At 39.3% G+C, this 26,470-nt stretch overlaps 2 protein-coding genes across 3 annotated transcripts in view; both read right to left on the bottom strand.

Moving 5' to 3' along the window:
- Positions 1-26,470, bottom strand: part of LARP7 (La ribonucleoprotein 7, transcriptional regulator) — a 221,947-nt gene that overhangs the window by 122,134 nt on the left and 73,343 nt on the right. The gene's annotated exons all lie outside the window — the stretch shown is intronic.
- The window catches only part of ANK2 (ankyrin 2), a 328,177-nt gene that overhangs the window by 265,548 nt on the left and 36,159 nt on the right, over positions 1-26,470 (bottom strand). Inside the window, exon 2 of one of the 2 annotated variants that reach the window (XM_072335035.1) lies at positions 16,692-16,750. The exons of the other annotated variant lie outside the window; for it this stretch is intronic. Within the exon in view, the coding sequence (XP_072191136.1) occupies positions 16,692-16,712 (21 nt within the window). The 5' untranslated portion in view covers positions 16,713-16,750. The remainder of the gene's footprint in view (positions 1-16,691; positions 16,751-26,470) is intronic. 2 annotated transcript variants of the gene reach the window in all.

Below are 26,470 nucleotides of genomic sequence, written 5' to 3'. Positions count from 1 at the left end.
TTCACTGACAGAACTTTCTACATCAGACACAGCATTTAAAGATTTCCCACATCATTTCCCATTGGTAGCAAAAATCTAACCCAGTTTTCTTAGCCTTAACCAAAATAAAGTCTGAGCTAATGAAACAAGTGTCCTCTGTTACAAAACTGTCTTGTCGAAAAGCTTCAGGCAAGCATTCCATTCTGCAACTGATCCAAAGTGCTTTTTCCAGGAGAGCTCTGCCCTTCACTAAGTCTAGATTTAATCTGATTTACGTGACAGAATGCTATCCCTAGCCAGTAGCCTGGGGCATTTTATTTCCTGCTAAGTAAGCTGAAATACAAACAGAGTATATATATGTAATGTGTATATAAATATTTAGCATGTACACATATATACAAGTGTAGGGTAGGAAGCAGCACTGGAGCACCACCCAGTGTAATTTAGTGCAGGAAGCAACACATATGTGGCTATGGCCACTGTACTGCCCTGGGTAAAGAGTGCCTGAAAAGAAGCTAGAGGGAAGGCAGAAGTGCACAAAGCAGACTTTCCATCCATAATAAACAGATCTGAACATCAGCACTGATGAATTTAATCTTAGCAGCTACATCTTGCATGTTTTTCTTCTGTTTTTATCTCTGGAAATCTGGGAGACTGGACTAAAGGACTCACTTCTGAACTCCAATGAAGCTGAATCCCTGACTATGCCAAGCTCTGCGCTCATCTATCTTTTTCTTTCTTGGCTTCCCAAAGTGCCATCTAAACACCATGCTGGGTTCTTTTAGATTCCAGCTCCCCAGTGTTAAATACCAAGCCATTAAACAGCCACCTCCTTAACAGTGTGACTTCTTATTTCAGTCCACATTAAGGCAAGCATCTTGTTTTGCAGATCACAGGCACTTCTTTGGCAAAAACATACCATGCACCCCTCAGACCTTTGAATTTTCTATGAACAAAAGTGCATCTGTGATGCAGCCTGCAATGAAGAGGGAATGAAAACATCTCCACATCAGATACATTTAACTCCTTCTACTCCTTGTGGTAGCAAGATAACAGAATCCAATCACGTTTACACACAAAATACAAACAAATGTTATATGTATCAAGACAGTAAAGTTAAATATAAATTTCCTACACAGAAGCTTGCACTAAGGCTCAGAGAGGCAGAGCATCAAAAACTCATCAGTGCTTCTGATACTTCCTGTTTCCTAAATGAAAACTTAATCCAGAAACAGACTAAGGAATTCCTTTACTGTAGGTTTTTTCTAAGGAAAAAAATGAACACACTTGTAATTCAAAATCCATCATGTTCTGTGTAGGTGATCATAAAGTAATTTTCCAGTTTCACTCAGAACTAACCTACAAAAACATCCTAGCAGACAATCATAGAGATGATGCTTCTAGTCTTCTGAGAACTGCAATGAAACATCTTAAAGTGAACACTGTGCTTGCAGGAACACAATAAAAGATAATTATCACAGAAATTACCACAACACACCAAGCAAGACATGAATAGGAAGTTCTTCTCAGTGCAATGAAAGCAAGCCAGCCTTGGGCTGCAGCTTCTTATGTTTTCATGAGGTAAACTACACAAGTTTCTGGACACCCAGACAGGAGCTAGCAACATAAGATGAAGCAAACACAAGGAAAATACACAAAGTACACCATCGTGTTTGAATTCATATTGATATGTGACCCCAGTACACACAATAAAAGCTGAACTAAAATAGAGGTTGCTTCTAAGCAAGCTTTAGCGTGCCAAGCAATAATCGCTAGCCACAGAAAAATCTGTCTTTCAGAAGCAATATCTTTGGGGATATTTTTATACCAGTTGGCCACTTGCTTCTGCAGCAGTTGTTTCCAACATGTGGCCTTTAAAGAGTAGAAATAGCTCAGAAGCCTCCTAATCCAAATTCTACTACTCTTTAGATAAAACACATGGAGACAGAGAGGGAAACCATAAGATACTGCATAGATACATTGGGGGAGAGTATGGAGCCATTTGCAGATGCAAGAACTGTCAATTGAAGGTTTGGGTTGCCATAGTTTTTAGATTTGCCCAGAACCAGTTTCCATCTGCTTTTCAAATAGAAGATATTTTCTTATCAATCAGGTCAACGCCAATAATGTTCTGCTGACTAAAAGTCAGAAGCTACTTCAGAAGTAGAGGTGATCCCAACTGCTTGCCATTTTCCAGTTGAAGTGCACAAAGGAAAGTTTAATCTGATCCAATAGAAAATGTCAAAGCTCAACTAAATGTCAAGATTTCATTACCTTCTGAAACAGACACTGTCCTGAAAAATAGCTGCAAGCACAAGACAGTTTTTAAATGCATTTGCTGATACCAAGCTAAAAAACAACAAAAGTAGTCTAAGACAATACTGTAACGTGACTCAAGCCCAGATTCTGACAAAAAGCAATTACTTTTTAGTGATTCCTTGGACATTTTTTGATAACCTCAATCTAATTTGCAGTCCTTAAGTGCTAAGAATACGATTTACCAGAAAACACATCATGTCACGATAATTAAGATGTTGTTATCTAGTAAACTATAAATAAAAATAAAGCCACAAAAGTTAGGAAACTCAGGAAATACCAAACCTAAATGTCCTAACCAGGAAATCAGTGAAAAACTAAAGAGCAGCCCTTGAAAAATAAATGAATACAGCTAATACACAAAGTATTTGCTAGCAATAAACAAGTTGAATAGCCAAGCAAGTAGATCAGCACTCAGTGACACATAATAATTTGAGAAGCATTACTTATGTTACTGTAATTATTATTGAAATTATAACAGTTGTTCCTTTTTCAGTTTAAAAAAGAAATTACCTTAAGTGAAAATACATGGAAAAGAACAAAAAATCCCCACAAAATTGAATACATCTCTCCATTCAGCCAGACAGTGTGCTCTTATTGCACCGATGAGATGTTCAGCAGCCTAATTACTCTGCCTTCATCCTGTCATTTCAGCTCCTACAAAACATGCACTAAATCAGCCAACTTCAACATGCATGGCCATCTCACAAGCACTGAAAGTAAACTGCCTTTTTCCTCTTTCAGATGATTCTTTCAAATAAGAACAGTTCCACACCAGTGGGGCTGAAGCAGGTTTAACCATGCCCACCCAAAAGGTCTAATTTATGAATGAATATTTAAGGACATAGCATATCTTATATAGACAGTGTACATATATGCCATCACTTGTTTGTGCACACATACTCTATTTAAGCACAGAGCTGTTATCTGTCTCAATACAGGCCCTATATAATCTTTTATTCATGAATTAGCTCTCAAAACTCAAAAATCCCACTTGTACCACAAAACTAAGCATTCATTCCTTATTTTAAATACAGCACAGCATTATTCAAGGAAATGCATTTTCAGGGAACAAAATTTCTGTGGCTCTGCTGCCTTTAACTCAGCCATATCTCTCTGCGTAGTAATGCAGATCATGCCCTGAACCAATGATTGAGCACCAGGTGAGAGGACATGGCTAACACAGGGAGCACAGATGCAAGTAATGCAGCTGAAGAGTCCATCCCTCCTTACCTTCATTTATGGGCTAGCAGCCAAGGGAGCAGCGTACCTATTTGGAAACTGCAGCTTTTTTGAGATTCCATCAGTCTTTGGAAAGGGTGAGCCAATTTTTTCCACTTTCTAAACTAAATCTCAATGAACACATTTACAATCATGCTCCTATTCTGGTAGAAGGTGCTAAAGTTGCCTTGCATTGCTGCACATCCTCTTTCTCACCTCCCTGCTTTGCACCTTTAAGCACCGACAAGCAGCCACCACCACTCCCCAGCACCAGGACATACAAGTGAAGCCTCAACCACACCAGGGAAAACTGGCAGCTGTAACAACTGTATCTCCATTCATGCTAGAAAGAGGAATGATGAGTCTTTTCTGTGGCTATCATGCTGATTAGGTTTTCTACAAGTATCCACATTTTTCCTAAAGTCAAAGATTAAGGATAGCTCTGTGCTGGTTCTTTTGCTAACTGGTTTAAACTGCTTTTTTTGGTCTCCAAGAGGAATTGCCAAAAACTCAGCCTGAGTTCTCTGCATGAATACATTCCTCCTGTATCTGAAAAGGCAATGGCCAAAATCTTCTTATTGCTGTTATCAGTTCCCATGTTAAGATGACAAAGAATTTGTGCTCTGAGAGTTTAAGCACCCTCAAGTAAGATGAATGTTCTGACAATTTTTGTTTTGGTATATCCTAAAAAAACAGCCTTAATTCCTTGCATTTAGAATGGGACACTCCCTGCTTATGAACACAGGCAGCTGGGAACCAGCAAAATGCCATAGGGCAAGGCTTAGAGCCAGCAGATGTGAAACTGTGCAGCAGAAAAACTATGTACTCTAACCCTCAGAATGAGGAAAGGAAAATTGCTTACTAGGCTGCTGCACCCCAGTGGCAGTACCCCTCAACAGCAATCCATTTACCTGGCACACATCTAACCAACTTCTTGCTGAGTACTCAGCTGGACCTCACTGGGCATCAACCCAAGCTTACAACACAGCACTTTGTCTTCTTTTCTCATCAGCAACAATTCATATTTAGTTTTGTTACAGTCACCAGGAAGGATTGGAAGAGATAGCAGAGAAAATTACTTGGGAGGTTATGCTGACAGGCAATAACATCGGCAACTTCTATAAATATTTCTACTGCTTCAAAGATGTATATCAAGTAAAATAACGCGTCTGCTCATTTGAACTTCTAATGCTTTTCTCTCTTCTGGCCAGAGCTGCTGAAAAGTCTGATGATTTCAACAGCAACAGATCAGCTCAGTAGCACCCTACAGGCAACAATCCTGACAAGAAAAAAGTGTTTGTCTCGTGCTGGGTTAACATAGTGAAGATAAAGCACAAAATAAACAAGAGGTAGTGAGAAAAGATTATAAAGAGTATCGTGCACTACAAGAAGCAGAAAGTCTCTGCCAAAAGCTGAGCATTGACAAGGAAGGAATGGGGCACAGCAGCCTGGTGGTTGGGGAAATTTAGGGAAAAGGAGAAAAGGATGCATAGTACCAGCTTGTGCTGAAGTTAACTGAAGGGTTGGAGGATGATGAGAGCTCAGTAGGAGCTCTCCCATTGTGAGTCCAAGCAAGTGCAATACAGCTCACTCTTTGAAGAACCACACAGTAAAGCCCCCCAACAAGGAAAGCTTGCCTTTTTGAGCAGGGACTTGGATTATCCAAAAAAGCAAGCCATGCCAGAAAAGGGGGAGAAGAAGATGCTAGAACATGAAATACATCTATTTCCATTTGCTTATGGATCTTAGGGTCTGGGAAGTTGTTTTGAGGCAGCTCCTCTTCCCAACTTATTCTTTCAAATGAAAATTTGAATTAGGAACATTGCATTTCCTGTGTTTTCTCTTTATTGTGAACTCTGGTAGAGAATTAACATGCCTTTTGGCTACAATATAAATTGCACGTTATTTCCAGCATTTTAAAGAGGACAGATTTTTACTGATCATGTCATAAAGTAGCCAGCGTTTTCCATTTCAGTCTGCTCAAACAGAGCTCCTCATAGAGCAGCAGGAACTAAAGCCTGTGTTTGGGACCATACAATTAGCCGCAAGTGCTGGCAGGGTAAACATTCAGAGTATGCTTTCCAGAGACCACTAAGTGGAAGACTCCAAAATAAATCAAAGTTCTTTAAGCCTACAACTGTTTCTGCTCCCTGCTAAAAAAATAAAATAAAATAATAATAATTAAAAAAAATCTCCAAAAGGTTTAAATTAGTCTCCAGTTCCATGATTCACGTGATACACAAGTGCTGCCTGGCTCAGTTTGTTGTTTTTGAGGGCTATGAAGTAAACCAAAGTCAGCTCAAACTACTCAGTATCAGAGAAATCAGCTTAAAGTCATACTTTTCAGAAATGATTACAACTATCATTCATTTTACTAGAGATGACATTTTCCTTGTACTATTTAAACAAGACTTTGCATTCAAGAATTCAGAGAAGGAACTGACATTTCCTTCTGGCAGTGCTTCTTTCAAGCACTGTGTAATCAAGTGTCAAATCTCTGATGTGAGTCCCCTATGCAAACTATTGCTGTGCCACAAGAGTGCAGTGGAAAGACATGTGAGCAGAAGGTGGCAACAGAGCACCAAACCAATACCCGCATCCAGTTTTACTCAGAATTAAGTGCTTGCTGCCACCAGAGAAGATGCACACACATAGGTCATACACCTCCACCACAACTACAATGATTTAGCATGGATTTCTTGTGGCTACATTTCTCTTGGCTAAGAATTAGTGCCAGAACGCTAATTATGTCTGCTGCCCTAGGATAAAAGCTCCCTAACCATCTCAGTGTGCTGATTACATGCTCCCTAGCATCACAAAACCCAGAAACCAAACGTCTTAGTTACACATCCACATACCTGACCACAGTGGCACCATAGCTCCCACATCCTATCCCAAGCAGCCCACAACAGGGCATCCAGGGGCCACATGTGAAAGCAGCACAGATGAAGAAGACTAAGAGACAAAAAACCCAGGGATATCTTCTCTCCCTCAATCAAAAGTGACCACTGCTGGTGACTATCAGCTCCTAGGTCCCACCATCCCAGGCTGGGAACTGATGCCCAGTGGGCAGAAACCAAGTCTGTTTTCACACCCATACAGTGATTAAAATTTGTCCTGTAAATATTTCTAGCAATGACTTCAATGGTCTGTGAGGATGTTGGCACCCCAGTGCAGCCAAATGGAGATTTGTGTGAATACCAAGCTATAAATAACAGGAGGAGACTTCGGTTATTGCTTTTCCACCACTAAAAGGATCCCACAAGCAAATCCATTCCTAGATGCTTTGTCTTCTCTATATCACTGTAACAGACCAGGTTTAAGAAAATCCAACTAAGCAAATGCTAACACTTAAGATACATGGCCACCATAAAAGTCTGCCAGATTTACATACAGTGTTACCTGAAGTTACCACGGTGGCAAAGAGACCAGGATTCTCAATTCAGACTTTGAATGACTGCAAAGACCTAAGTGCATTGGTAGCTGCCTGCCTAATATACCTGAAATAATCTTTAAAGAAATGCTTTAATATTGATGCAGAATTCATAAATCCACCTCTCAAAACGTCATGATAAGACATGCAGAGCAAATGTTGCATGGAAAGTGAACATATGTAACAGATTTAGCTCACTGAATCTCAGCTGAGCACTCAGATACACAGCATCTTTCAATGCGAGGTTGTCACTACCCCCACTGCAGTGTCCTGACTTATTATGGTTCATGCATTAGCATGTCAGTTTTCTGAGAAAGGGAGGGAGCTGGGGGCAGCCGCTGTAAATCAATATTGCTCCTCAGATTTGGTCCCATCTTATACTGGAATTGTTCTATACGTTCATCCCGTGTTCTTGAATCTAGCTTAGATTCACATAATTAAGAACTGAAATCCCCATTTCAGTAAAATAAAAAGTTAATATGCAACTGGGAAGCCAGAGCAAATTATTTGTACAAAATGGTTCACATAGATGGACAATTCCAAAACCACTCTCTCATTATCCAGCTGGAAGTCCTTCCAAAACAGCACATGCTTCTTCCTTTGAGATTAAGGATTCACACAAACAAACAAAAAAACCCCACAGCAAATACATGTGGGACAAAGACTCTCATAGGTAATTTTATTAGTAGACACCTTACTAAAATAGTTTAGTGTGCTTGAAGTCAGAAATTTATTAGTACTGAGCAAGACAAAGCAACTAAAATCTAACACAGGAGACAAATTAAGTATTGGATAATCTAAAATTAACAGTTATAGAAAGTTAGAGGGAAAGGTGCAATGCACAACAAAACACACTTACTACTCTCTTCATTCCTGACTGTTCTACTGATTTATAAAGAACCTAAAACCACCCACACCACAACCAACCCACAGAAGCTATTTCTGATCCTAACTTCATGTCTGGCTTAGCAACAAAACTGCATGAGCCCAATTCTGACAGGTTGGCAGGGAATCATCATTGCCATTTAACCTTCGTTCCAGAACACTGGCCTTTATCAGAGAAACGCTGCACTCAAATCCCATATAAATAGCTTGGCTTCCCCTTGACACATGTGCTTGGACGCTGTCTGAGCTTTAAATAAACCCACACTGATATATATATATATACATATATATATATATATATATATATATATATATGGAGAAAGCTACTCATCTTTGAGAACACATCATAAAGATTGATAGCACACATTTGACAGGAACAACAGGAGAACTGTCAATCCATACCTAATACTTGCACCAAAGGAAATGAAACTTCATTGCAGCTCAGTGCACACTTTCAGGTCAACAGGGTACTTAAGCAAAGATACTATTTATGACAGTACATTTCAAGGGCTGTAGGTACCACTCGAATTCCTGGTGTCATATAGATGTCTTTTGGAAATATTTACTTTATGTGCTTTTCAGTAACATTTGGTGACAAAACAAGTGGCTCTTTTGGTTGTTTTGTTTTCTGAACTGACACTGGTGTAGCTGTTTTGCTGGAAGAGGCCACAACTCCACAGGGTATCTGAATAGCATTCCTGCAATTCCTAATGCTGCTACAGCATTGCCAAGGAGAGCTAGAAAACACCAAACATCTCACACGGATAAAAGCTGCATTACAACATTTGCACTACTAATATTGAGGATGTAGAGCAGCTCAGCAGGTCAGATGGGACTTTGCTTCCGTCTGTAATTATCATCATGTTAGTACATCGACACAGCTGTTTGTTTACATAATTTCTCCAGGTTGCAATTAAATAAAAAAAAAATTTTTCAACAAGAACAAAATAGGACTTAATAATAATAATAATAACAAAATCTTTTTAAGTTTTATACGTTCCCTCCCTGAATTTAAGAAGTCCTGTATTCTAGAACAGCAGATTTCCCATTTCCCACCCCAGAGGCTGGAATAGAGATGGTCTCAGGAACTCCCTTAATTTAGGGAGGTGGAAAGAGTTCACCTTAGTTCAAAGGCTGAACAGTTTTGTGAAAGAAATCACTTGAAGGTTATTAAATACACAGAAATAACATTCAGCTCAGGAAATCCCCTGAGCTGAAAACTGTTGGAGTTCAGGAGATTATTAAGAAGAACTGTCAGAAACACTTGCCCTGCCATTATTCTTCCCCAAGCACCAGGCTGAGGCAATTTTTGAGGAAAAAATACTGAGAAACACAGGCCCTTGGACTTGATCTTCACATGCAGCTTTTACAGATGACAAACACAGGTACAATCTGAAAGTCCAAAGTTTATTTCATTGTATGTTTGCAGACTGTCTGAAGAGAGAGGGAAGCATCTATTCATCAGTTCATGCACTTACAATTCAGGACTGCCACCTACCACTACCAACAACCACCAGCTCTTCATTTTCTAGGAAGACCACCTGTGCTCTCTCCTTGTTGGCAATGGTTTTCCTTGAACTGCTTCTGTTATTGTTTCTGGTATGTTTTAGGTCAGGTTTCCAAAGTCAGCCATTTAAAAAGTTACCAACTTTGGACTCTTGCAAGTTCTTCCAGCAAACATTACCTTGTATTCATCCACAAAGTGATTTCTCCCATCATAACACTCAGCTGTAGGTTTTTCAGCCTCACTCCCAGCAACCTGAGCAGGGCATCATTCACAAAATGCATTGCTCAGGTTTTCATTCCACTGTACATACTAATTTCAAAATCTATTTTTCTGTTACAAAATGTTGATAGGCTTCTTAGAAAGGAGCCAGAGGAGATTCAGGTTGGGAACTACAAAGAATTTCTTCTCAGAAGAAGTACTGAGGTACTGGAATGGACTGCTCAGGGAGGTGGTGGAGTCATCATCCCTGGAGCTGTTCAAGAACTGTGCAGATACAGCACTGAGGGACACTGTTTAATAGGCACAGTGTGGATAGGATGATGGTTGGACCAAATGATCTTAGAACTCTTTTCCAACCTTAATGATTCTAATAAAGTATCCTTTTTCCATCTGAGAAATGGGCATTCATGTCTAAATGCTAGAGCAAAAAGCTAAGATATAGCAGAAAGAGTCTATTGCAGACTACTGTGCAGGATTTTATCCAATAGTTTTGAGTGAAATGAGCCACATCAGCTGAGTCCCCCAGGAGAATTTATAGATTCATTTATGTGCTTGCTAATCTGAGATCATGAGTAGGATCTTTGTTTTATTCAGCATGCATTCAGACATGCTACACATTAAAGCAACACATGCATATATATATACATACACACACATACAGACTCATATATACAGAGATTTCCATATTATTTTAATTGAAAATGTTTGGGGAAAATTCTATTTGCACTGCTCTGATAGTTATGATACAACACTTCCTTCTTATTTTTATGACCTTTTTCATTAATACATTTCCTGTAACAGCAGATCATAATTTGTTCTCATGGCTACAAATTAATGAGACAAATTACAGTGACATTAGAGTCTGAGCAAAACAAGACCAGATGACGAGGCAGCCCATCTTTCATCAGCTTCTCTAGCTAAAAGACTCCAAATACACAAAGAAAATAGCAACTACTTACTCTGTTTCTCCATTTCCATCTCTGCAGCAATGCAGGTCTCTGAACCATGCAAGTTACCTGCAGGTTTGCAGTCACTTTAAAATATATAGAATATATACCTGCCTCTATCATTACTGCCCCTACCCACCCAAAGTTGAGGAATGGATTTAATGAGGGATCAAACTGCTTACATTTAATATTTGTTAAACACTTTCTTGTCCTAACCTGAGGCATACACTACAGGCAATAACCGGTTACCTCAGCCTGCTCACTTTAAATAGAGAAGTTTTGAGGGATGATATCTTTAAGTTATTATTTCATACCTATATAGAATAGCCTAGGGAAGCCAACGGTTTAAGAAGGATGTATAACTGCATGCTACTGATGCTTTGTGAAGGACAGAAGCCTATCCATTGCAGCAAAATGATTGATGAGACTACAATATAGTTTATCCCAGTATGTGCCACTGGAAAACTTTCCACTATTGACAAATATCCAATGCAAACCTCAGTTCTAATGGGTTTACATTGACTCCTGAAATGTAAGTAGCAAACAAACAACAACAACAAAAACAAAACAAAAACAAACAACAACAACAAAAGAAATATTGGTAGAGAACATTCATGAAGCATTTAAACTGGCAGATGAGGTATGAATTTTTAAGTGGCACTTAAAGACCAAAGAGTCCTGCAGCACACAAATACATCTAAACATAGGCACAAGCTTAAAAGAATGACTTCCTTCAGACATTCACAAATCAGTGCTGGTATGTGAAACCCTGACAAGTGTCATATCTTGGACCCATTTGCAGCTGTGCCACTGGAATATGGATGAAGATAAGCAGAGGTAATAGTATTTTTCAATAATGTTTTATTGAAAATTATTACCAATATTCCAGCTTTTCTCAGTCAACAGTTTATTTACCAGGCAGAAGACGATGTTGCCTCCTAGAGGATTCTGCCTACCTGTGAAGTAGACCAACTGGAGACAAGACAAAGTGGATGAACTGTACCTTCCAAAAGACACCAGGGACTACCCTAGCTAAACTTACTGAGCTCATCAGTTCAGTGCTACAACTATTTTAGAAAGAAATGTTGTTGAATGAGCTCTATGATATGAACGTAGGATCTGTTAAGTAAGCCCTCTGCTGTTTAAATACAGAGGAAATGTCAAACATTTAAAAGGGACAAATATCTTCTTTATTTGTCTGAGCATCTGTAGAAAGTTTAGTTTTCAACTCTCACTCCATAAGGTATCATCCAGATCTGCCCGTTTAAAAGCTTTTTTTTGTTTGTTTTTAATTAATTCCCTCCTCCCCCATGCAGAGGTTGGCAAACACACAATGTTTTGCAAAATGGGGGAAGCAACCAATAATTATCTGATGCCTTCATGGCCCATTAACTTCCATTTGTGAGGGGCCAGTCTCTCTTCAGCTATGTAGCTTTGCTGCTAATTGTCCCTGCCTCTGAAAACATTCCATATAGACATCTATAGCATGAGTAAAACACCGAAATATTCACAGGCTCTCTGGAATTTTTCCCATTTTGGAGTCACAGATCCCAAGAAGATCAAAAGAAAGTAACCACGACTCCTTCCCTTGCTCATTTTGGTTATGATAAAAATACATTTTGTAACTCAGGCCAGATCCACGCTGGATTCAATTAATCATGAAGAAAATGAACCTCCTACATACCTCTAAAGAAACGCAACAAGGCAAAAAGCAGTGCAAACTTACCATACACCATGTCATCACTGTTTTGAAGGAACACCCTAAAGTCAAAGGGTAATTTATTCATCATGCCCCTTCCAACTTTCATTTCCCTTTAAGCTGCCAACAAAAGTACCGCTTCATGCAAAATGCTATTTATTCATATTTTAAATCTGTTCCTTGGAAAATTCAAACAGGAAAATTATATGTGGTGATTTGAAGCTGTGACTGTCTAGACTGAATATTCGGTATCTTGTACCATTTAGAAACACTGCAGAAAAGTACAGGTTAAGCTACAGCAATGCAGCCAGGAGAAAAGGAAGAATAACTGTTAAAACTAGCACTGTTTTATGCCTGTGTGTACAACCATTTCAGATATGGAACAGATGATGCAATTTAACTAATACTAACAAACAAGAAATCCTGAAGCGCTGCATCCCCTTTTCAGGCAGAAAATTTAAATGAGAAGAGATGAGGCACAGACATGAGATTATTTTGTCAATTCTGAAATTTCCATTATTCACTCTGGATGTCTGAATACTAATACGCATGTCCTCCACTCACAGCCTTTTCCACAAATAATGACAGTGAAATTATCTGAAGGAAAATACCACCAGCAGTGCATTTGACAGCCAAATACGCAAACACTCAGAATCAACTTGGCTTAGAGGTCACCTCAGGGTCAGAAATATTTAGGAAGATCACCAGTTATTTGCATTCTGTGGGAAAAAAACAGGTTGTTTTTCTTCATCTACTTAACCTACATATCACCATAACCTGACATAATACCAGTCCTAGTGAGCAGCAGAGTGATGCTAAGTTTTCACTGCTTGAGGATTAAACTCGTTAGTAATTGAGCTCCTGTGACTAACTCATCCCACAACACATACAAATACGCAAGTGTCTCATTGGAGTTTACAGTTAATCAACAAAATTTTCCAGATGAAGCCAGTTCTAAGCCTTCCAAAACAAAGCATAATATTCAAATCTGTAGTCATTTCAGTAAAACAAATATTTCCCTGTGCTTGTAAGTTTAGTCATCAGGACTAACCAACAAGATACCCTTAAATAGGTTACATGTTATGCAGTTCCTCCCCAAATCAACAAAGTCAAGTTCATACATAACAGTAAATTAAATCCTTTATTCGCTTCCCTCCTATTACAAAATTCAAGACCTCTATTGAGGGGTAAATGACTTCAGCACACAGAACCATCCTTAGAAAGTGAATCTAACAAGCATGTTATTTTCCCCAAACCACGATATTACACTGCTTATAGTCTTCTATACTCTTCTATTATCCTGCCATTCTTCAGAGTCCTATGCATTAAACAGAAAAGCAAATTGCCAAGCATCCCAGACTACCAGTTTAACAAACACCAACTCATCCTTTAAAAGTTTATGGCAAGGATGTCAAACTATGAAACTTCCCAGACAGTTTGTATAGCAGTAGGGATCAGTACATTAGTTAAAGAACAAATATATTAGTTTAGCAAAGGGAATCCATGAATGACAGTTCTAAAACTTTCAAGTTTAACTTCAGTGGATAAATAGCCTTATTTTCCTCAATAATTTCGTACTGGGGACATAATGGAATACTTTTAGCTTTTGCTTCACAAGAAGCACAAGTCATTATAAAATACTTTTATCTTTTGTAGCCTGTTTTGGTGCCTGGCTCCAGAGAATGCTGTGGATATACAGCTTGGCACATGCTATAAACCCACTACATGGCTTTTACCAAAAGCTTGAAAAGACAAAGCAGCATTTCCCAACTGCACAATACCTTGTAACATTCCAACAGCAAATTCACACATACAGCTCTATGATTGCCGAGTCCTTAGTGTCTTGGTGAGGAAAAAAAAAAAAAAAAGAAAGAAAGAAAAAAAAAGACTTTCTTCCATCAGTATAAAGACACAAGTAATCATTCTGAACACAGCTCATATTTTCACTGGTACCTCTACAGACATCAAATAAAAGTCTAGCTTGTAGGCAGCAGGACAAGATTACCAGAGGACAGTGGCATTCTGAGATCTCAGAGATCTGTCACCTTTTCTGGGCAGTTCCTCAGCATGTTGTTTGGAGTTTACCTAAACATACTGTACAATCCTAGAGTTTAAACTAAGTCCTTTATTGATATAAGCATATGTGGCAAAACTGACAAAAAATACAACCTAACAGACAAAAATGGGGAAATAGAGTGCCTGTTGACTTCAAGAGCCAATACAGTACATTGCTTGAAATAAGCATTAACCATACAACTCACATTTTGAACAATACCTGCCTTACTGAGATCACCTCTAGACACTTCCAAAGATGTAATATAAAATTAATTTTCATGCGATTAATAATCCAAAATCATTTTTGTATTCAGCAGCAGCACAAAGCCTCTGCTGGCTTCCGATAGAAAGCACCCGACTACAATGAATAATGACTGCAGATGATCATTAAGAAAGCAGGATGTGACATGTTTCCAAAAGGAAGCTTCAGAGACCTGATAACATGTCAAGTGTAATAAACTAAATTGCCTGAAACAAATCACCAACTTCATCTTTTCACATCATTACATCCATTTCCCCACAGTATATCCTAACATCGACTATGAGACAAATCTACATGATACAAAATTGTATTCGTTTTAAGAGTACCAAATACAGGAGGTGTGCAATAAGCATCGCATCAGATCTAATATTTTCTCTTACTATATAAAGCTCATGGACAATTAATTGAGGCTGATTTTTACTTAGCTTTTGTCAGTTCCATGTGTTTGCTTAGGAAAAATCCCAGTAACAAGAAATGGTACTCCACTGTATTTCCTACGCTGTGAATCTTGAGTTTGTAGCATGATCAAAGGGGAAATCAAAGGGGAAGCACTTCCAGAAGCAGGGTGTATTTCAGCCCATTGAAAATATCAACTTTGAACAGAGAAACCTAGCTCTACAAAGCTCAAGACCACACTTCAGCAATAGTGTTTATCATTCCTGCAGTCAGTCCTCCAAGCCAGAGTCCATACTCTAGGGAAGGTGTAGGAAACGTCAAGAAAAGCAAATGACCCATTTCCAAGCAGCAGTGGTTGTCAGTGATAGCGCTGTGGGTTTCACCCTTCCCTTCCACTTTTCCCCAGATTACTGAAAGTTTTCCTTTTCATTCACAGTTCTTTCACCATGACATTTCTATGTCAGTAGAACTACTGTGAAGAGAAAATAAAGTAAGGAAGGAGAGCAGAAAAACTGATTTAGCAGTTACATATAGCCAGTACTATGAAGGCAAAACTGCTTAGAAATTTTCAGCTGAAGATATCATCAAGAATGCCTAATTATTTTTTACATCAAATGCAGCTTTGATTTTTAACTCAAAAAAAAACTAGGGAAGGAGTACAAAGCAGCCAGAAAACAGTGGTATCAATAATCATCTCAGAAGTAGGAAATTCAGCATTAAACCTCAGTTCTACCTCACTTAGACCAGAAATTGAAATATTTTCTGTTTCTTATATATATTCTCTAATCAGAAAGCCTATATTCCTCTTTCCAGTCCTCTGTTAAATATATATATATATAAACTACAATTTTTGTTTTTAGAGAAATCACTAGTAAGTACTGACAATTTTATAATAGATTCTCCCATTAGCCTGCCTTCCTGAAGATGCTACTAAATAACTGTAGTGCCATCGACAACAGTTACTATATGGCATCACTGTATGTAACCATTGCTTTCTTATCAACCTACACTCTTCTGAACAGTTTTACAGACTATCACATTTGACAGCAAAAATTGTACAAAATTATAATTGCTTTCCAGTGATTTAGGAAATTATGACAAAGGGAATATGGCTGGATGTGCTTTGAAGTTTGTGCATGAATGTAGTAAGCAAAACTCAAGAACTTTATTAGTAGTATATTTATGGATAGCACTTCCCAATGCAAGGCAAGTCCTTGCATACTTACATGCCCATCTGGCAGCCATGGCAGTGGTTGACTAGAAACCAGATACTGATTTAGCTAGTATTTAAAACAGATCCCCCAATGACTCACACACAAGCTAGCAATACTTCACCTAATCTCAGAGGAAGCCTCTGCAGTAGAAAAGATTTCAAGCACAGTATCTACATGTTCCATTTATATTATCCCTGCCTACAGTTGCTTCCCAATACTGAATGGTACCACATGCGTTACCTCAAAGTCACCTGTGACCCACCAGTGCAGAAAGACAAACACTTTATCTGTATGCTCAACAACACTGTCACAAACCAGGACCAACATTGGTTAGCACCTGCTCAATTAATATGAACTACATACATAAAAAAACTAAGAGTATGGTATCCAACTTCAGATGTGATGTCACTTAAGGATAACATGATGAAGATTGTTGATTTTTACTTCTTTCAGTCAATCAGTGAACAAGAAAAAATTTAACTTTTTAGAAAAGGCAAACAGCCATTAAACATATACTCAAATTATTCAAGCATTTTTCTTCAACCTCAAGTGAAATACCTTTTGCAACATGCTGGCCATTTAAACGTCAATTCTTCATGTCCCATTCAGTTACTTACCTAAAAAAGAGAAAAAAAGAAAAAAGAAAAAAACATTAATTTTCCATGGTCTCAAAGCTATTATGAATCCAAACTTCACTCTCCATTCTCCCCCAGCAAATGTTCAGTAGTTGTAAATTAGGTAATGGGATTTGGTTATATTATTGGTTTAGATGACATGTTTGCACTTCTGTTCCAGCTAAGAGTTCATTAATTGAATTCAAGAACTTTCTTTCCATATTATTCCTTCTTTCCTCCCCAGTAAATGATCTCTAAATAAAGCTTATTGAGAGTTGCAGTAATTGAAATCTAAATTATTCAGCATTAGTACCCCAACATCACCTCTGGTACAGCAACAGAGGTTCATGAAACCTCCTAAAAACCACTGGCAAAAAAACACAGTTTGAACAGAGAGCAGAGCAGACCATGAGACTCTAGTTGACAGACTACTATGAATTCAGGTACAGCTTTGACACCAGTCTCCTCCAGCTCCATGTTTTAACTCTGGAGCTCCTTCACAGTTCTGTCATTATTCTCTCACGTGACTTTGAGCCACTTCATCTGTTTCCTTCTGCAAATGCAAAGTAATTTCTCATACAGCACTTTGAAGATTTGGAGATTAAAAAGAAAATATATAAATGTATACAATCAGGACTACCAGCTGTCTGAGCAACTAACTACTAATCACAAAATTGCAGGGGCTGGAAGGGACCTCTAGAGATTGTTGAGTTCAACTCCCTTCCAAAGCAGGCTCCCAAGAACAGGTTGCACAGGCAGGCATCCATGTGGGTCTTGCATGTCTCCTTTGAAGGAGACTCCACTGCCTCCCTGGGCAGCCTGTTCCAGTGCTCTGTCATCCTCACTGTGGAGAAGTTCTTGCACACATTTGTGCAGAACTTCCTATGCTGCAGTTTTGTGGCCATTCCCCCTTGTCCTATCGCCACACACCACTGAAAAGTTGGGCCTTGTCCCTTTGCCACCTACATCTTAGATATTTATATACAGTGATCAGATCCCCTCTCAAGTCTTCTTTTCTCAAGGTCAAACAGACCCAGGTCACTCCACCCTTCCACATACAAGAATTGCTCCAGTCCCTTTGTCATCTTCATGGCCCTGTGCTGAACTCTTTCCATGAGATCAGTGATTTTTGTACCAGGGAGCCCAGAAGTGGATACAGTACTCCAGATAAATGAGGTCATGAGCAAGTAGAAATGAAGCTTGCTGTCAACATATTTACTTCTTCATTCGCATGCTACTCAATTTCATCCTACTCATCAGACAGCTCTCCCTTTCTCCTCTCAAGATGTGAAAATTGTTTTGGAAGTTGCTGCTCTACTCTTGCTTTTACCATACTTTCAGAAGGGAATGACTGTATTCAAGGCTTTTCCTTTCTGAATTTCAAATTCATTAATCACCCCCTTATCAACATCCAGGAATAGCCAGAAATTGTACTGAAGTTGAAGTTACTTCAAGGTAGTGGAATTTTATATCATATTTGTCCAAGTGGTAAAATAAGTAAACCCATTTTGTAGTCCTGTTTGCTGCACTGAACAGAAGCAGTTTTGGTTAACTATTGCCCTAAAGTAGTTTTAGAAATTGTTTCTAATTAAAGCATAGAACAGACCTTTTGAATGATACTTGACAACACTAGCAAGCAATAAATAGCAACAACAGAAGAGCTGAGCTGGCCTGTGCATATTATTTGTCAAGCAGAAGTTCTCCTCCAGCACCGCAAACCTACTCACCATTTTGAAAAGTCATAAAACCAGGTATGAAATAAAGGCATCTAATTTTTTTTTTCCATTATGTTTTTACTTGCTTCCTTGATTTTTACAAGGATCACATGCTTTTTCTTAAGTAATGAAGATGTATCTAATAATCAAAGCTTGAAAAGGTCACATAAACGTGTATTTGTGAGAGAAAGAACTGTGATGGTTTTATGAATTATGAGGCAAAATCCCAGCAAAGCAAGGACTTGTGGCAGTACTAAATGTGTGTTGCATCCAAAAAACGCTGTATGTCTAGGCCCCCAAACCAGCTGCAGAACTACACCCAGCACGTGAATGATGAGCCCACGGTTCTCTTCCACGGAAACACAGTTTCCTACATTATTATACTCTGCACTTGCTTTCAGCAATCCCTGCAAAACAAGCAGGTGCAAGCACAGAACTCAAGAGATCCCACTCCCCAGGAATGTGTGCCCAGTGCAGAGCAGCCAGGTGGGAAATGCCTGCAGACAAGTCATTTCTTTTCCCAGATGCATGCAATGTCATCTGTTTTTCCCTATAATCCATACATGGATTACACAAGTATCTATAGCTGCATGTTTCAAATGAATCTCAATTTCCCTTCCTTACACATCATCCATTGTTCTTCCAGCCATCATCTCTACAGGCACTCATTCTGAAAAGAAAGTATTTCTTACTGCATCCATACTATCATTTTTGTCATACATTAGTTTTTCAGATGTTTTGTTAGCCAATACAGTAATTTCAGAATGATAAACATATTTGAGTCCTTTACAACTGAATAGCTTTCATATTCAATTACAAATTTCAGAATCTCAGTAACTCATGCCCCATCCTTTCCAGAGTTATGCCCACCCAAGCTCTCTGAAACAAGTCAGATGGAGTTCATTCTTCCACATAATGTGCTCACACTGAACAGAGAGTACAGGCTCAACATTGACTCTGCCTGTCTCCAGCTAACTATTTCAGACAGGATTTTGAAGCACTGCCAATCTCAGACACCTACTGCACAACTGCTGCTTCCATCTCCTGTCAGCTTTCTCTGTGATGCCTCTGAACTTATACAGTGGCTGTTTCCCTTGGCAGAACTCATTCTATCCTCTTTCAAAGAGAGAAATATGGGTTTTCTAGTTCATATGCAAGCACACAGTCTTTTCCAAGAGAAATGAAACTGCCAGCTACAACTCATAATTCTCCATTGCAGAATATATAATGCTGCTGTACTTTAACTACATGATATACTTAGTTGGATTCAGAACGTATTACTTTGAGCTTTTGTCTTCCAAGCAACTATCCAATCTATTAATGGCATCTACTAGAGCTGTTTAATGTGCCAGTGTTCTGGTTTGTGAGGTTTTTGTTTGTTTTTAAAATCACAGGTGCTTTCACAGATATCTTTCCTCTACCCAACCATTCCACAGATAATCTGCAGGGATGAGAGAAACCCAAGGGACTATTTTTGCAGTGCCTTTCTCCCCCCCCCCCCCCCCCCCCCCGCTCCCCCTCCAGTTTAAGAAGTCATGAGGGTGTCTCCACACAAAGATGAAAAAAGCATTAAAGTTCAAGCACCACAGCTAAAGGTTAATTTTCAGGAAGGACACTCTTTGCCATTTTGTTAGTGCTACACTTATTCAGTTGGCTGGGGATTGTACCAGAGGAGCTGAAAGCAACAGAAGAACTCCTTTTCGTGCAGCATGGGCAAACAGCAAGAATGCACATAGTCTAGCTGTCCTTTGCCCATTTTAGCTGCAGACCACAAGCATTCCTCTCAAATGAGGTGTACATTTCTCTTTTATCAGTGAAAAGTATTTATACGGGAAACAGTGATCAGATTCCAAATGAGGTGACTCATACACCGATAATGAATCCCACACCATTTCTTTCATGTAACATCCTACATTGTGCACCTTAGCAACCTAAGGCTTTCAAGACTGTAATGATTCAGGAATTGTTTAGCTCAGAAGGAAGACGTAAGCTGTTAGAAGCAGTAGAGGTGCTGAATGCAGTCTTTCAGAGAGCACAGAGACATGGGCACGCTGAAGACATATTTGCTTGAGGGCTGGTGCTGCTCTTACTTTCCATCTCTTGGGTATTTTGCTGTTGTCACTGTTTCTAGCTGAGGGCAATGGCTAGAGCTTGACCTGTGACAGTAACCCAGTTCTGAAAAGCACTTACACACAATTAAATGTGATACAGGTACATTTTGAATCTGTACCTGTCAAAGAAAGCAGCTAACTTGAACATTCATTTAAGAACATCCAGCAATCATGGGCTTAACCTATAGGCCTACCGTCAAAGATTCAGAATCCTACAGAAGAACCAACTAGCTCTCAATAGCTCAGCCAGTGCTGAGGCAAAGTGTAGTTCTGCACAGATTTATTAGAAGTGTGTCTGAAAAGTCTTGAAGCATGTTTCCCCAAACCCCCATAAATCTCTCTTTGAGCCTGGGTAAACCAAGCCATTAGAACAGGCTGTAACCTCAAGGTTGAGGGCACAGTGTTGAAGATCACGCCCTCAATCAGGTAAAACAAGTATTTCAGCTTACAATACAGTTATATGACATGAGAATCCTGATCCTTGAGCTCACAGTTACTTTGGACAAGCACCTCAGTTTTGTTTTGTTTTTTTTTCTATGGAGCTGCTCCACTTTGTATAGATAAATTGGTTTCAGGAGAGAGAATGCATGATGTGGTGTGGCACTGAAGAAATTAGAATAGCTAGCAAGCCATTAGAAACCATTACCTTAGATATTTACCATGAATTTAGCAGTGTTGGAATGTTGAAATGGTCAACCTGTGAGTTAAGACACCACCACTTGTATAGAGGTTTGGCCACATCTTCACACTCCCACACCCCCCTTCTCAGTTGCACACATGACCTAGTAATACGACTGCACACAATAAGCACAGCTTTCTTCCTCTCTAATATTAACTTTGAAGAAAAAGTGGCTACTACAGAGAAAGAAGTGGCAGCCACATCAGTAGCAGGTGTCATAACGCCACCTCTATTCACCACCACTCTAAGCTGCACCTTCCTTGAGTTAGAGGAGGATAAGGGTGCAGAACTTATCATGAATCAGGAAGGAAGTCAGTATAACAGCTTAGACATTGAGCTTCTTGTGAATAGGATTAATGCTAATGGATGAAGCAGTCTCTTGTCTGCCTAAAAATTAGAGATGACCCTCCAAAAACACTGGCCAGAATTATATTAACTGATAATTGCAGAAATAAATAGCTACAGGAATAAAAACACAGCTTCCTACCATGAAGAGGACTTAAAACAAGAATAGTTTAGCTCCATTTGTACCCTCCCATTTGCAGTGTGAAGCACTGACCAAGTCTCCCTCATTTAGGGTTTGTATCCACAAAATGAGGTGGATGCATTCATTCCAAGAGGCAGCAGAGGCTGGTGAAGCACGACGGTGTTACTGCCTTACAGCCATCTCTCCTCATAACTGACTGTGTTCACCCTGTGTCCATCAAATAACTCTCAGGTTTTTTGCCAGTTCTCATCGTGCCTCATTCTTGCATCTGCTAAAGCATCCTGTGTAGGAAGTGAAAACTTTTCTTTTTTTCCTATTTGAATTTGATTAAAAAACACTCTTCCAGACTAGAAACCTTTTGCCTTCGCTGTAACCTATCTTGTGTTTACAGAACTAATCTCTTATGAAATTCAGTGTTATTTTTGGTTCCCTCTTTTCTGAGAACATCTACCTGTCTTCTCTCATTTTTATCCCTTGATACATTTGTTTACCCTGATACCCGCATTGAGGAGGTAACCTGAGAAAAGCCAAATATGATCAGATCTCACACTCCTCCAGTAGCAAATACACCACACCTGGCACAACCATAATGCTCACTTCAGTTGTCCTATGCAGTAAGAGAACAAGTTGATGATATTTAGTGCTACATCTGTCTGAAAATTTCTGTGTTTACCTCATCAAAGAGGTAAAAAACTGACTGGAGAAAACAGAGTTCCATAGTTCTGACTGTGTGCTATAAAACAGTGAAAGAGACATGTTCTCTGCAGTTTTTTCAGATTCACGGAGATTTTCTGTATAAGAAAATAAATCTCTGTGAATGTTCATAAATATTTTGGAAATGATTCCCGATTAGTGGGTTACCAGCTGGAGCATCTGATTCTTGGTCAGTTTCTACAGACAAGGACTCTGAGCAGAGACACTTTATGAGAACATACACCTCAACATGGAAAGATATTCATGTACTGCTATTCATAAATCTGCATGGAGAGCCAATATTCAGCACTGGCTAATGAGAGGGGAACCAGCAGGAAAGGAGTAGAACCAGAAGGGCACAGGAGGGGCTCCATTTTGCCATATCTATCTAGCAAAGGCACTGAAGTGCTCTCATCTTTGAAACTGAAGCTTCAGTTCAACTGATCCCTCTTTGGGGCTTTGAGCTTTCTAGGCATGACGGAAGACAAACTTTGGGAATACACATAACTAATAGAAAGTCATTGCTCTATGGAGAAATGCTTTCCCCACCACCAGCAGAGTGCTGCACTGGACACTGAAAGATGAAGTAACTGTGAGCAAAAACATCTTAGTGGTTAAAAGCCAGACCTGGTTACTGTTTTTAACATAGTGTGATACACTGAATCCAGAGAAACATAGAATACTCACCTTAATTTGTTTTCTTGATATTATTCTTCTAAAATGATTAATTTGATGATTAAAATAAATGCATCTATTTTTCTGCTTACATATTTTCAAACCAACTGCCTCCGTGTACTGCACCTCAAGAGGTCTAAAGCCAGCTCCTTTTTTCCTTAGGAAAGAGTTTCAGCACGCTGACAGGGCACCAAGTCACCAGGGGTCATAGAGGAGGAGAACAAACACTGCCTTTGTGTAGGTTTCCTGGACCAGAAAAAGAGTTGGACTCCCAGACGCAACAGATCAGGACAGTGTCAACTGCACAATGAGTGCGACATGAGAAGTGTGGGGAGCACCAACTCCTTCAAGGGGACAGAGGCTCTCAAAGCCCAAGGCTCCTCTGAGCAAAGAGTAAAAGAATTCCTTTAAACAACACAGTTCCTATTTCTTTGCCATTATGCTTAGCTAGAGTTTTAACACTACAGCTCAATTCTGCCAACTCTTAGAAGTCATTAGTACTATTTAGATGGCTGGCAAGTGCATCAAAACAGTAGTTTACTCTCTTCCTCCTCCTAAGCTTAAGAATCAAAGATATCTCAATAGCTTTTTTCAGTCTCCTAAATCCACTGTATAGCTATCTACCCATTAAATTGAAATAATGAAATTAAATTCTGTTACAGCATATTAATTGTCTTGCAAATTCTGATGAAATGTTAGTGAAAAGGTGGTAACCCAGTATACTTTTTATATATGAAGTGCAAAAGCCTAGCGTATGGCTCCAACATGCCTACTGAGGTAAATCTAGCAATTCTAATTCCAGGCCAGATCTGGATTAGAAAAGGGCAGCGACAGTGAAGTGCAAAGAAACAAAATGACACTGTTTGACATACTAACAGCTAAATGGAGCTCAGTGTGGAGACATCATGAAAGTACTCACAGAGAACTCAACAAATAGCATGGTAAAATCTTATTAAGAATGCTGGCCAACAAAGAAATGGCTTTGTGCTTATCTACCTACCAGAGACAAAAGTCACCCTTTGTTAGTGAAGATGGGCTGATATGTTAAAGTGGGGGAGGAAAGAGCTCTGGGAAACTCTGAAAGCAGTAACTTTCAGATGGGATAACTAGTAGCTAAAGGGTAAATCAAAGGGGTAGATGAAGTAACTTCTATAGCACACCTGAAGTCTAATTTTGGTAAAGGACAGCTGTCGCATTAATCAATTTAATCTGAACAAGTGCTGTAGGGATGACAAAGAAAAGCATGTGTCATTTTTGATCTTGCAGTTGAATTCCAGAAGAGTTAAACATTGGTCATGCATCTGGGTTAAGGATACCTGTGTCCAGGCTGACACAGAGGTACACCTACAGACATTTCAAGGTATGCTAAAATGACAGGCATAACTAAGCTCTTACAGAAATAATAATAATAAAAAGGAACAGCTGAAGAAACAAAGAGGCAGCAATAGCTCTGCTTCCATCATGCCAGTATGAGAACCCAACCCTAAGCAAGGTTGACTGAGAAGTATTTCAGATTTGACTGGAGACCCTGCTTTGTAAATACCTCAATATCTATCTTCTACATCTATATCTTCTATATCTGTATTTTCTATACTTTGCAAAGCACCCATCACAGAAGCTGGGGCTGCACCCACACACAGCAGTGACACCACATAATATGACTTCCAACACACTGAATTTTGTCCTAGAGAAAGAAACATTAGCAGGCAAAAGGCTGTTTTCATCACCTAAACAGTCTCATCAGCAGAAAAATATCACACATACAGGATTCTCTACAATCACTTCCAAGTCATCTGAAACCTTGAGCATGGTGCAACAGTGTTTTGTTGGCGTTTTTGTTGTTGTTGTTGTTTCCCCCTTACTATAACAGATATTAAAGGTCAAATTCTGTATTACTGGATAAAGGGAGAAGCAGCAACAAAAAAACAGAGGGAACAGTCAATTGTTCTGCTATTCCTCACATCTCTCTGTAAGACCAGAGACTCCAGACGCTTATTAATAGCAAGTAATTAGATTGCTGTCCATAAATACACACCATTGCTTCCATCAGGAGGGCAACAAGATTAACACAGAGAGAACATTGGAAAAAACTCATCATCAGGAATGATTCACTCCTTTCATAATTATTTGTACTTCATTTTGTGATGCTGATACATTTTGGACACATTCTCCAAGATACCTCACTGGCTCTCTTAGCACCCAGCGCAGAAGGTTTTCTTGCCAGCTCCCAGGACTTGCCCTCACTATCACAGGGGGCTGCTCAGCCCAGGGCAGGTACTGCAGCTCACTGAGACATTCCCTGGGCAACCAGCAGTTTCCAGCTGGGTGTGTTTTGAGAAATGATAACAAGGACACACAGCTGGGCCACAGCTTGAATGGTAAAGTTAGCCTAACAGTTATTTCTGCCTGGCTTCCTTCCCATCTTCTACGCTACATGCCTAAGAGGATTTAGCTAGCCTGTCTTTTAATTAAATAAAATTAAGATGTTAATCTAATTTTTTTTAAAAGGAAGCAAAATACAAATATAGCTTGGAAAAAATAAGCCCCTCCTTAGTCAGTCTTGCTAGACTTATGCCTGCTCTATAAGCAGATACTGTCAGGGGGGGCAGCACCCACAAGAGTAAAGAGAAGGCATGAGCAACAGTTATTTTATTGCAGTTGTATGGTAGCTCTACCAATCCCTGAACAGTTAGGAGGTAAAATGAACTGGTTAAAAGCTCTTCAGCTGACGAAGGAACAATAGCCTCTACGAGCACCCTTGTTATATCATAGAATCATAGAATCACAAGGTTGGAAAGGACCTACAAAATCATCTAGCCCAACCATCTTCCCTTTACCATACCTACAGAAAACCCCTAAACCATATCTCCTAGCTCTCTATCCAGACACCTCTTGAACACTGCCAGGGATGGCGACTCCACCACCTTCATGGGCAGGCCATTCCAGTGCCTGACCACTCTCTGAGAGAAAAAGTTCCTTCTTATGTCCAGTCTAAACCTCATCTATTGTGCTATATTAAGGATAAATAGGACTTTTAGTACTCTTTAGCTGACAGGCATAGGTATCTCACCAGCTAGTCAGCTGTGTGTATGAAAACACAGCCAGGAGGACAGCTCTAAACAACAGAGCCTGAGGATTAAGTCCTTTCTGACCTTTCAGGTCAATATTTCTTTGTTCAGTATGAAAAGCTCAGTGACAGAATATTTCCTTACAGTCCAGAGACATCTAAAGGGCTGCTGCCATAGAAACAGATTTTTTTTTTTCCTCCTTTAAACCATCACCGCAGTCACTTTTCTTTCAATGACTTATTCCACTATTTTTATTATGTAGGTTAGGAAAAACAAGGAGCCCCTGAAGGACGTT

Source organism: Excalfactoria chinensis, chromosome 4, assembly GCF_039878825.1.
Source record: "Excalfactoria chinensis isolate bCotChi1 chromosome 4, bCotChi1.hap2, whole genome shotgun sequence".
Lineage (NCBI taxonomy): Eukaryota > Metazoa > Chordata > Aves > Galliformes > Phasianidae > Excalfactoria > Excalfactoria chinensis.
This window is presented reverse-complemented; position numbering and strand designations above follow the sequence as displayed.